The 13,305-nt window shown below is 33.1% G+C and overlaps 1 protein-coding gene across 2 annotated transcripts in view; it reads left to right on the forward strand.

Moving 5' to 3' along the window:
- Window positions 1–857: 857 nt before the first annotated feature.
- Window positions 858–13,305, forward strand: part of LOC139973179 (uncharacterized) — a 31,547-nt gene continuing 19,099 nt past the window's right edge. Inside the window, exons 1-8 of one of the 2 annotated variants that reach the window (XM_071979670.1) lie at window positions 860–1,009; window positions 6,578–6,608; window positions 7,260–7,432; window positions 7,802–8,066; window positions 8,912–9,123; window positions 9,662–9,973; window positions 10,172–10,433; window positions 12,022–12,680. In XM_071979670.1, the coding sequence (XP_071835771.1) occupies window positions 944–1,009; window positions 6,578–6,608; window positions 7,260–7,432; window positions 7,802–8,066; window positions 8,912–9,123; window positions 9,662–9,973; window positions 10,172–10,433; window positions 12,022–12,377 (1,677 nt within the window). In that variant the 5' untranslated portion in view covers window positions 860–943 and the 3' untranslated portion in view covers window positions 12,378–12,680. Of the gene's footprint in view, window positions 1,010–6,577; window positions 6,609–7,259; window positions 7,433–7,801; window positions 8,067–8,911; window positions 9,124–9,661; window positions 9,974–10,171; window positions 10,434–12,021; window positions 12,681–13,305 lie in introns of those variants that run through there. The other variant, XM_071979671.1, reaches the window with a different exon arrangement.

Here is a 13,305-nt window from a genome sequence, read left to right on the forward strand (position 1 = left end):
GTGTAAACCAGTTCATACAGTGTGCTTATTGTAGACTAGATCATGAATTGTATAGTGTAGACTAGTTAATGTAGTGTTTAACTTATATACTACATCATACAGTGCGTAAAGTGTACACTATTTCAAACAGTTTGAAAATTGTAGATTATTCCTTGCATGATTGATAGTGTAGTATAACTCATACAGTACATTTCACTGTTTACACGATATAGGGTACCAGTTCATGCATGTTATAAAGTGCTGACTAGTCCAAGTAGTTCAATAACACTTCCATTCATCCAGTCGACACTTCTTGATTTTTTTCCTGCCAAAAAAAAAGCGTTGTAACGTAGCTAACGTAGCTTACTGAATATCGAAATGACATCTTAACCACAATCAGCAAAATCAGCATTCTGACTCTTTTTATCGACTAGGTAGCCTGAACGTTGTTTAACACACCACTACAAAACCCTTGAACATGAACCATGCTAAATATAATATGCATTAAAAGCGACCAAAAAGCTAAAATATATTAACAGTTATTGAATTTGCAATACCATTGCTGTCCTTGGACCTAGAGACACGCTATTCGTTAGCTATGCAATACGTGGTTTAAATGGTTTTATTGGAGCAAGGACAATTCAACATGATGCAACTGAAGCTTACTGTACTATTGACTAAAATCTCAGGATATAGATAGCTGTACATAATATAAAGTTGGATTGCGCATGTCGAATAGTCTTCTTTACATACAAGCCTACGAATACTCTATATGCGCAGTACGTTTTGTATAAGCTGTTCAACTAATCATGTTTCAAATAAAACGATGGCATTAATGGACATCCATACTACTACGGTCATTCCAATGAGGTGTTGGTAACCCCTAAATGGGTACTCTGTGTCATTTGTCATCTTGCCCTTCATCGAATATATTTCAGCGTGGCATTTCTTCAAACCCGAAATCATGGAGAATTTTTTCAAAGTTTGTTTAACTGTTTTGACGATTTGGAACTTGTTTGGAACAGAAATGGTAAGTATTTTAATTTTTTAATTTGTTTAAAAAAATATATGACTCTATTGAATATCTTCTGACTGTTTCAAGTTTTGAAAGCTAAGTCGCAACAATGTGCTGCTGCGCCAATCTTTTTAAAGTTAAATGTTAAGACAAACTGAGTGTTAGCATCTCAAACGAAATAGGTAAACACGGATTAAAATACTTAATGACATTCAGTAAGAAAGCCTTCAATTTAAATACTGAGTATTTTCAACTTCGCTAAAGGACAACTGTGTTTCGCCTTAAAACATAACGTTCTAACTGAATAATATATACATAACAACTTTCTTCTTTAAAAAGTGCTTCCATGTACAATTTTAAGAATAAAAGCCAATTATACATCTCAAATTTTTTTGTTACGCACCAATTTTTAATCAATAACGTTTCGTGATGTGGCCAGGTAAAAATATACTTTTTCATATTTCGAGTATACAGCTTTCCAATATCATGTACATAACGTCAGCGCACAAGGTTCCCCTCAAATATCCAACCCCACTGTTTAACCGTATACCAACACGTTACAACAATCCTTGATTACATCTTACAAATTATTGAGCTTTGATTCACATTTTTTTTTTAATTTTAGTTTAAATTCATGCTCCATATGCCATTCTTCTCTCTTCTAGAATAATAACTAAATTCGAAACAGTAACACTCAGTTATTTCAAGATTCATAATTTCAAATATTTTTTTTTTTATAAATGCAATCATGCGATTCCCCTATCGAAACAGAGCTTTACTCTTTGTATGGGTAATATACAATATTCTCCTATGCAGTCTAAAGTTGAACAGATGTTTTATAAAGGCTTTGCTATTTTTACATAAACTGTATACGTATAACGTATAACTTGAGTCTAATCTGTACAAAGGCAATTTCCCTTGTCGGTTCTGTTATTTTGATATGATTTCCGAGCAGTTATGTTATTCATTGTCCCTTTTCAAGTTGTCGGTATTCAATTTTAAAGCAACATTGACGTTTGATAATCTAAAAACAAAGACAACATTTCTATGTCAAAATACCAGTACAAAGATAAATAAGTTAGCCTATATTTCAAATAGTAAACAGTATTATAGCTACTGTGAACACAACTATAATGATATGGTACATTCTTTTAGTATGACATCTTAACTTTAGAAAAGTGGAAGGTTCCATTCTTTGTAATCAAATTTGAAGACATTTTCAGTTTAAGTTTGGTGATATCGCTGCAGCGAACTATCATCTAAACGCAAAATTTTGCAGCTCGAAAATGTATAAAGAGTGCCGAAATGGTTACATCCTTCACATACTCATAGATATCAATTGTTAAGATATCATTATTTATGTAGCTATGTTTGGCAAACAGTCTGCAACAAACAATAACGATATTTGTTATATGTTGTATGATCATTCTTTTTAAACACATATTCAAGGAAACAAGGTTGATAAACATTAAAACTAACTGCTTTACATGTCAATCTAACTTAAAGAAATTTAAAAAGGTGATAGAAAAATAAATATATGGACGGGATTATTGCTGAATATCATAAACTTAGGTTACTCGAGTTTATTGCAGTACAAAATTAGCAAAGAAAAAAAGACTGCTACATGCAAACATTGACAATTACCTTTTTGTGAGTGCTACGTCTATTTTCAGACACTACTATATGACTTTAAATTGCTTTCACGAAAGAATGGTATGCGATCATAAGAGATGTCTCTGGCGATTTTAGTGTCTAGCCAACGGTGTTTTCCTGATTCCATGTTTCTTTTCTCAACTATATTGTTAGTTGCTTCAAGTAAATATAATTTAGATACTTTTTGATATTGATTAATAGAACCGTTTGACCGCACATTCGCAAAGATACTAGATATTACGAGTAGAAAAACTTTAAGACATGATGAAGTTTGTAAAAAAAAATCTATATCGCCTGCATTTTGAAGTGACAGTTAAATTAGATAGATTTCAAACTAGAGAGTATATGTATTTCCTCAATAATTGAGTTATAAAGAGAAGTAATATAACTTAACCAAAAGTAACTGTGTGATAGCAACTCAGATTTAATGTCGTATTACAATACCAATGTAAGGGGGAATCGAAATGACGAAATACATTTAGAACGGCAAACTTAAATCTGAATTTATGAAATATCGTTACCAAACTGAAGATTTATATTTAAAAAAAAGGGTGCTCGTATTGCATTCATTCAAGAAATCAATTTAAATATTAAACAAAGAATTTACTTTCTTCTAAATACACATATGATCATTGTCCTATTGTTATGTCTGTTCTAATTCTTATGAGTTAAAATGAAATACCTATCAAGTATTGTTTGTCAAATTTGTGCGACATGTTTAACTATCTATCCCTTATTCACGTGTCGCGCTAGTATAAAATGTTCTTAAAAGTTAATCTAGTAAGTGAAATCGATTTTTGCGATGATAATAACAACTAGTAGTAATGTAAAAGCATTACTGAAAAAAATAACTACTGTGACACGAACATGCTATTCAATCAAATAAACTGGAAGAGAAAAAAAAAGAAAGTCGATTTCAAATGCCATAGACGTTACTTATACGTATAAGTTGTTTTATAACTGATGTTTCTTTTATAAGATCTTACAAGTTGCCATTTTGGTACCTTTTAAACACTTTCTTCCAATCCTTCGAATAAATATAATTATAACAATTTAGATGTTAGCTATGGTTGGATCTTTAAATTTCAAAACCAACCATTAAAACTGATCAATGTGAAGGCTAAATGTGGATAAAAGCGAATAATAGTTAGCCTCTTTGTATAAAATCAGACACAATATAAACCTTCTAACAAGACCATTTTTAAGTAAGTTTGAAATCAAGTCAAACTACCAGTAATACAAAAAAAATTGTTTTAAAATCTTCATAAATGCCTTGTCAAAAAGTTAATTTCACTCAATTTCACCACAAATTTTAAAGTTTTTGTTTGGGGGGGGGGGGGTAAAGTTACAAATATAAGCCATATTCTGGATATACATTTTCATCAATCATGAAAATAAATAAAAGGACATAAAATATGTGCATAGGGACGTTTCAATGCGGAAACCATGTTTAACAATAAAAAAAAACTTATTTTTATTCTGCTTGTTGTCCTAAAATAATTTTAATGTTCAACACTAAATGAAAATTCATTCATACACACTTTTTTTTCTTTCTTAAATTCAAATTGGGATATAATCTGTAACAGTAACATCAATGCAGGAACAAGTGAGACAACATAATTGCAGAGAGACAATTTCCCACCGACAAATAAATTTCATTTCATTTTGATCGAGAACAACCTACTTTCTACATAATCCAGTTTAACAACATTTAAATGACAATCTGCAATAATTTTTCTCCAAACTTTGGAATACAACAAGCTAGTTTATCGTGTAAAGAAATTAAAGGTTTATACATATGCTAAATACAAATATGATAGGCGTAGTCAGCGACGTTCACCCACACCCAACCCTTTTCGCTGGCCGTCATCACACCCTCCCACCTGACTCTCACCTTCCCTTCATGTTACCATGTGGCTGGTCGGTGGAGTACTGACCTTCACGTTCGTTTGTCGTTTTAAAGTAACATGTAAACTAATTCGGTAGGGCCTATACAAAAGGAAAATTTTCCTATGCCTCAAACAATATGGATAATAGACTTTAAAAAATTAAACAAATTCATCAAATCTGTTACACTGTATCTAAATGTCGCTTTACTAGCACATGTTAGAAAAACTAGAAAGTATATCATAACACTTAACAACTCCATACATGGTAATAATTCGCTTGAAACACTTTCGATTCACTCATTTGTTGAAAGATACCTAATTAAATTCCTCCATATGATATTTTGTGGCTATCGTTCGAACGAGCAACATATTCAAGAAAAACACGACTTGTGACAATCAAATTACTGCGATAAACACAATGAAAAATGCAGATAGAACAGTATAACGTCTCACACAGTCTAAGTCATTGCTTCCTCAAAAGCGTTATCGGCATAAAATAGCTAATTTGGCTATATCCCAAAATATTCGCCTTTGACCGCGTCAATCTCTTTGTAACAATGGTACATAGTGTACCACTAGGGGAGCTAATATCGAAATTCGTAATTATTTCGATTCTATTGATTTTATTTTTCATGACTTAAGTTAAAGGTGATTTGATATTCTCGTATAAAAGGAACATATTCTTCTCCAAACCGTGATAAAGTAAATCTTGACATAATGAACGTGTTAAAGCTATAATGACAAGATGACCCGTGTGCAGACGTTGTTTTAAAAAATCAAACATTTGATGGAGACAAAATTATATCAAAGAACTGTTGAAATTTCAGGAAAGAACTAAAGCGTGTCCCTTTGTTTATTCAGAGAGTTGTCTAAATTCACTTCATCTCCTGGAAATGCTATACACTATTTTTGTCTTGACAGATAACATCATATTTCATAACAGTTAAACTCCCATATACTCGTCTGTTCTGAAATATCAGTATTCGGAATTTACCAAACAAGAAAAATGTAAATGGTTAAGTTGCTAAAGATCATTCTTACTGTAACAAGTTTAAAGCCGACGAATTGTACAACATAAGGCAAAACAATTACAGAATTGTATTTATTGAATGTCTTGGTCTGAAAGGAAGAAAACATTTCTTATTTCTTTGAAATCTTCCTCATTATTGTTTGTCCATTTTCGGATAAAATTCTTTATCTCTTGCAATTTTCATCATTATCATGCTATAGAAGACAAATTTTAATGTTAAGTTTTCTATTATTTTTTTTATACCACGTACATTTGTAGAATTAGCGTTTAACTAGGTTGTCCTATATTCTCTAGTTCATAACGTACTGCTATATTGTAATAAATTTTAACTTTTAATGTTGTGAAATTTGCAATCAACTGAAAAACAATTAAGACAAAAATTATCGCAGACTATGTTTTTACTATTTTACGCCTTATAGTTTAATACAACATATGAATCCCCCTCAATCTCGTGCCTTAATAATTTGAATGGAGGTTTTTATTTAGTAAGATATACAAGTCTGTGAAGAAGAACTTACCTTACATTTAAAATGACACCTTTTAAATCTCAGAGTTACCATTTGCTAAGTAATGATCAAGACACGGTAATCATATTCCAACAAGAATAGCTGGGACGATATAAAAGATCCGTCCGTTTAATAAAGGACTGTTAAACACAAATGCGTTACATGTCATGTCTGAAATGTTCTGTCAAAATATCACTTGAACAAAGAACATCTGTCTTCAATGAGCAACTAAGTTTAATTAAGGAAGCAGCCGGCTATTGCCTTTGTCCTTTAAGGTTAGCTTACATATCTAATCCCGGAAAATGCCATTAATCTAATGTTTCCTGGATGGAAGTGGTAATATGAAGTTCAGTTCTGTTTTTATTGACTTGCAGACTAGATATTAATTTCAGTAGAAGACTAACGAAACAACCACTGCCTTAAACTAAAACAAATCGGACCAGGTTGCCTAAATGTTGTTTCTTCCGATCGAACAGATTCATTTGATCCTTCTTTTATTACGCAGGTCATCGTCAGTGCCGAGGTACGGTCTTCAGGTAGGTGTAGTAGTTATGCCATCCGACTTACCTTATTATGACAAGTAACCTCTGTGAGTTATATCAGCTATGTATTATAAATGTTAACAGTAAGTTGGCCTGCTGAATGGCTAAAACATTGGCTCTTCATAGTGTTTGCTCTAAATGTGTGTTTTTCAATCGTGTCAACATTTCCGAACATTTATTATGAGATTGATTTTCTCTGAGTCGCGTATTTTTGGTCTCTTCACACCCTACGTGCTACATCGATATTTTCTCAGGTACGCTAAAAAAATGGGATTGGACTGTCTTCATTAGTCTTTGATCTCACTTGGATAAGACTGATAACTACGGAAGTTTGATGAAAACTAAATTCAAGTTATTTGGTTTTTGAATATTTTATTGCAGGCTGAAAACTAATCAAAGCTAATGATTCAAACCAGTTACATCTGAGAATTCAATAACGATTACCGTATATAATTTTAGTCGCGAAATATTCTCCTATATTGCAGTTGAGTAATAGTTGGCATTTAAACTGATGTATAACCTTAACTCTTATGTAACGAAACTAGTTCTCTAACAATTGGCTGAGAATCTAAGGCAATACTTTCGTTAACTGAAATGATTTTTCATTCCCAATAAAATGTTAACTTTGTTTTACTTTCCATACAGGTTCTTCATACTTTGTTTTTCAACAACCTGCGTATCCGAGAGATTGCAAAGAAGTATCGAATGCATGTTCCCCTACCCACAATGCATCTGGAGTGTACCTTATTAAACCAGATGGCCATCCGGAACCGTTTGAGGCTTACTGTGATAATGATCTTGATACTGGTGGTTGGACGGTATGGCTGATTACTTGATGTTTCCTTTCAACTTGAAATAGATATGTAAAAAATTACTTTTTTACAATTTTGCATACAGTAATATATAGCGGTGTAATAAAAATCGTTATTTCAAATAGAATCTTGATATTTGTTATTGAAGCTAGTGTTTAAATCAATGTTATATATTTTGAAATTTAAGAACAGTGTAGTTCTTCTTCCAAGTAAACAGTAAACTTCTAGCCCACACATTATAAACTTAAGTTAGAAATATAAGTTCTTATTTCGGTGTAATAATTGTTAGCAACAAATCGCATTGCAGCCTAAGGGAACGAATATACATATTAATCACGTCCCGGTTAACGCTTAACTTTTTGATATTCGTTGTAGGTATTACAGCGAAGAAGATTGGATTCTGTAAATTTTAATAGAAGTTGGAAAAACTTTAGAAATGGCTTTGGCTTTCTAGGGAGTCAGTTTTGGATCGGAAATGAGAAAATTGCCGTCTTAACAAATCAAAAGCGATACCAACTGCGAATGGACTTTGAGAATGTTGCTGGAGAAACTTACTATGTAACATACGACGAGTTTCGTATCTCAGATGAATGGGGGAAATATTATATATCAAGTTTAGGTACATTCCTAATATCAGATGGTAAGTGTCTTTTACATTCTTATTCAATATAAAGCAAAATAATAAGAATATCATTTATGTCAAAAGTAAACGTGCATAAACTGAAAGGTGTATTCTAAGAACGAATTGATCTTTTGGAGGTAGACTTTACATGTCAATTATCTTTTCTTAGTTTGAAGAAACTGCTACAATACATATCGTACAAGTATACATATAGTAAATCAGCGAGTACAATGACGATACAACACATATAGTAGCGATAACAGTATAATCATATGATTGCGAGTACAAGCTCAAAGCGCGAGAGTAAATACTTAATCTTGCATTAGTATCTATACTACATTTCCAAAATGCCTCCATAAGTTAAAGTGTGATTACGCACTCACTACAAGACTGCTTCGTACTCAACACTAACATTGGCTCCGACCGTATGTACCGTTTGTACAACAGAACGCTTACACTGAAAACAGGAACGTCTCCCAGTTTCATCAGCACAACCAACGCAAACGAAATTTGGAAGTTTCTATTAATTGTCATTTTTGTCAGAGAGCAGTATACTTTCACCGAGAGAAACCGTGTAACAAAAGCTATGACTATCTGGCTTCAGTTGTACAACAAATGATGGGGTGTTATCTCGTAATGTTCAATAACTATTAATATAAATGTGACAAAGGAACGGTCACTGCGTGATTTTAAATGTTCTGAAGTCATTCAAACTGCTTCTGAAAGTGTGTTACTTTCCTTTAACCTTCTGACAGCCAACTATTGAAGTATTGAAAAAAACATTTTCTTTGGCACTTGTCATATTCGTTGTGTCTGTATCAGGTTACTTTTATTTACCCTTTTTTCCCTTTCCTGTTGTCTAGAATTAAAAATTGAATGGTGTCCAGCTAATGAGATATTTAGCAATGAGACATGTGAGAGGACTTGTGAAGACCCCGATACTTGCATCTCGGCTACCTCTCGCACAGAATCAGAGCAATGTGTTTGCATCGGCGATTATCTGATAGAGCAAGGACAATGCATCCCTCTCAACCAATGCAACTGCTTCGTTGATGAAAAAGGAAGTGTATTAGGGGTCAGTACGGTTCTTTCAGGACTTTTTTAAGCTTTACTCTTACTTCATTGTCCATATCATTCGAAGAAAATCTTCTACTATATAAACTTGTTGATTATCACATTACATTTACAGATAACCGAGTAGCGCTCACATCGCGGTTGGGAAAGGGGCATAAACCCCACCCTCCGTCGGGTTTGCCTTCTGGCAAAACTGTCAGTCAGGAACGTATTACATTAATCAGGAAGATCAGACATACGAGTTTGCATCCCCTTATAAACCAAAAAACAAAATTCATGGATACTTCATACCATAGTCTTGCGGTTACAACTAATTGTAGGCCTCATGTTAAGTCGCAATAAGCCGTTGAATGCAACATTTGACGGCTACCTTTGTTCTTGATAGCGGATCCCTAGGCCCCCTACATCGGAGTTGGTTTAAAAAAAACCATAAACTTGTTTAACATTGGTCATCCATCGTTGAAATCCTGTTCATTTCCAGGGAAAATTTGTGACAAATAATTTATTTACTATTTTTTTTTCTGAATATCTTAAATTAGGAGGGCAAGTTTTACATCAATTCACGATGTACACGAAATTCAACTTGTAGGAACAACCGTCTTATAGATGAGAGTTACCAGTGTAGTGATGACGCAACCTGTGATGAGAGGAACGATGTCCGTAAATGTTACTGTAATGATGGCTACGAAGGGGACGGAGTGACGTGCACCCTCGAGGTGGTCCCAAAAGATTGCTACGAGCTTTATGTTTCCGGTACACTCAGTGATGGAGTTTACACCATTTACCCTGATGGTTGGCCAAGCGGCATTCAGGTTTACTGTGAGATGGAAAGTAACGGAGGAGGATGGACAGTGAGTAATGCAAACAAGGCTGTAAACGTATATATATATATATATATATATATATATATATATATATATATATATATATATATATATATATATAGATCTTATATTAATCTTTATTAACTTTTCTACGGCTTTGGATGTCATACCCTTAAGGATTAGTAGATGAAACAATTGGATTACCTTTTTGTTTTCATTTCATAGGTTTTCCAGCGACGATCGAGTGCCTCCGTTGACTTTTATCTTGGTTGGTTGGACTACAAGAACGGTTTTGGTAATAAGAATCATGACCACTGGCTAGGTAATAAATATATCCACTCTATGACCAATCAGAAAACGTACCAGCTTCGTATTGATCTAAGGGATTCCGCTTCATCATCGAAATACGCCGTCTATTCGACTTTTAGCATTACTGACGAGGCAGACAAGTATCGACTATCAGTTGGATCACACAGTGGAAATACAGGTAAGTAGTTGACATTCTAATCATTGACGTATACATAAATGTGGACCAATTACGTCAATTAAAAGAATCGTCTTGACCCCCCCCAAAAAAAAAGAAAAAAAAAGAAAAACATGCCAACCATGGATGATAAGTGACGTGCTCCCCTATAGCAACTAATTCTTGTAGTACTCCTTGAATGTGCATTCTACATCAACTAACGTCTTGATCTCATAGCTACCGCATTCCTGGCTAAATGATATATGTTTTCAATGTTCACAGCAATTTTCAATTCCAAACATTGCTAATTTCATTCAAACGTTTGAACTACCGTTGGAACGCACGTAGGTTTCCAAGAATATACAATGCGAATAGACATAAGAAGCAGACGATAAGATTCGCTGTTCATTGGCAACACAGGACTCCTTGTCGTGTTTGCACGTAACAGGCACCAAACCTGATAGGAGTGACCGTCATACGCAATATATAAGACTATTACAGTAGATGTTCTAATATTAGCTACAACATTTATAGTCAATTCACTTTATGTCAGTTATATTCTTCATTTAAACTTATTTATCTCATGATCTTTCATGTGTCTGGTGTAATCTACGTTTAAACTCCAACATGGAAGCTCAGGTTGAAAAATCTAAAGATTACATTATGCTGTAAAAATTAGGTAAAAAATTGAACAATCGATGACAATTAACACGGACCCTTCTTGCCATTCCTTGTAAAACAGGGACCTTTGATTACTCAGGATTGGATCTTTAAATGGTACCCTTGCTTTCCTAACTTGAAGGATATATTTAGGTACCTCATACAGCCCCCGCCCTCCCCCCACCTTCCCTCCACCTTCTGGCTCAGATTCGAAGAAAGCCTAAGAAAGCCTAAGCCTAAGCCAGAAGTGAACATTCGGTTATGCTAACTAAATTACACATAATAGTTTTCAAGAAATATACGACTTGATACTGGCACACACAAGAAATCTATAACTCGAGTTTTGATAGTATAGGAGACTAATCAGATGGGGACTTAGAAATAAGAATCAACTAAAAGAATGAATGAAGAGTATTGCCAATAAATGCCGGTAAATAAATGTAAAATAAGAGCGATATTAGCGACTCTATAGTAACTAAAACCCTGGCAATTGCTTTGAGTAGTTTCTCCATCTGTATGTGGCTCTAATTGTGGCACTGTATTTCAAACGGGATAATTACAAAATTGTATGAACGTACATAATATACAAATATAATGAAAAAATATTATAGTAAAAAAATGTCGATAAATATAACATAAAGAGCGATATTAACAACACTAGTAACCAAACTCTAGTTTAGTTTCCCCATTTGTATGTGGCTCGTGCTGTGGCATTGTATTTCAAACGAAACAAAAACAAAATTGTATAATAACTTCCTTGCAAAGACAAAATACCTACTAATTGTATCGTAAATGTTCAATACACGCACACACACAAAAAACAAAATACGCGGAACTGACGTTTTCATCTTGGTAAGACAAAAACGCACTGCCCTCTAACTTGTATCCGATGTTGGATTCGTTCAAAGTTTATAAACTGATCGGTTCATTTACTCTTTCTTGTTTGTTGCAGGCTATGATAGTTTGTCTGGTAGCAACAATAAACAATTCAGTACAAAAGACCAGGATAACGATGGATGGAGCAGCTACCGCTGTGCTGAGAGACACAGAGGAGCCTGGTGGTTCTATGAATATTATCACTGTAGGAAATATAGTTCTGCTTCTTATTGTCGGTCTTATTGTCAGTATAGTTATTATTGCTATTATTTTCCCGATGGCAGCGACAACTGCGCTTATTGCGCTCTTTCTAACCTCAACGGAGACTACGACGGCTCTACTCGAGGAACGCACATGTTCTGGTATAGTTATAGTTTGAACAGTTATGGATGCAGCCTGCAATACACAGATATGAAAATACGGCCGGTGTAGACAAAACACCCTATAACACAGTGTCCAACAGTGCATGCTTTACTTAGAAAGTAGGGAGAGATCCATACAGATCTTCGAGTGTCGGAAACCAGGACGGGCTGAAGACAAGAAAAAAAGCAGAAAATGCAACAAATATTCCAACCAGAGCAATTCGACAAATAATTCATTTTTAAGGAATGAGAAGATTTATAGCAATTATTGAAATCAATGTCAAATTGTAAATGTTAACAAGGTTACTGTTGTTTAATAGTTTACAATTGATTATTGTATGAGTCTCACAAAAGAATAAAATCAGAAATCAAAGTGAACATGTCCATTTTTCTTTTCGTGTTTTCAATTCCAACCCTCACCTAGCCCCCCCTCCCCCCAAAAAAAATAGTTTGTCAGAAATTAACAATTGCGTGAAAGTGGTTTCTAGGACCACACACCTACATATTATATCATACATCGATGGAAGTGTAAAGATTCAATGTAACATACACTTGAAAGGATATATATATATATATATATATATATATATATATATATATATATATATATATATATATATATATATATACTTATATATATATATATATACATATTTATATATACATATATATATATATATATACATATATATATATATATATATATATATATATACATATATATATATATATATATATATATATATATATATATATATATATATATATATATATATATATATATATATATATATATATATATATATATATATATATATAGATAGATATATTTTATGTTAATGCAATGGAGGTAAACAACAAAGGCAAATGAATATATATAAATGAAAATCGTAATGAGTTGGAAAATCAAGAACAGTAAAAAACTTTCAGCCTCCACCGGGATTTTCCAACACATTACGATTTTCATTTATATATATATATATATATATATATATATA

Source organism: Apostichopus japonicus, chromosome 9 (genome assembly GCF_037975245.1).
Source record: "Apostichopus japonicus isolate 1M-3 chromosome 9, ASM3797524v1, whole genome shotgun sequence".
Classification (NCBI taxonomy): Eukaryota; Metazoa; Echinodermata; class Holothuroidea; order Aspidochirotida; family Stichopodidae; genus Apostichopus; species Apostichopus japonicus.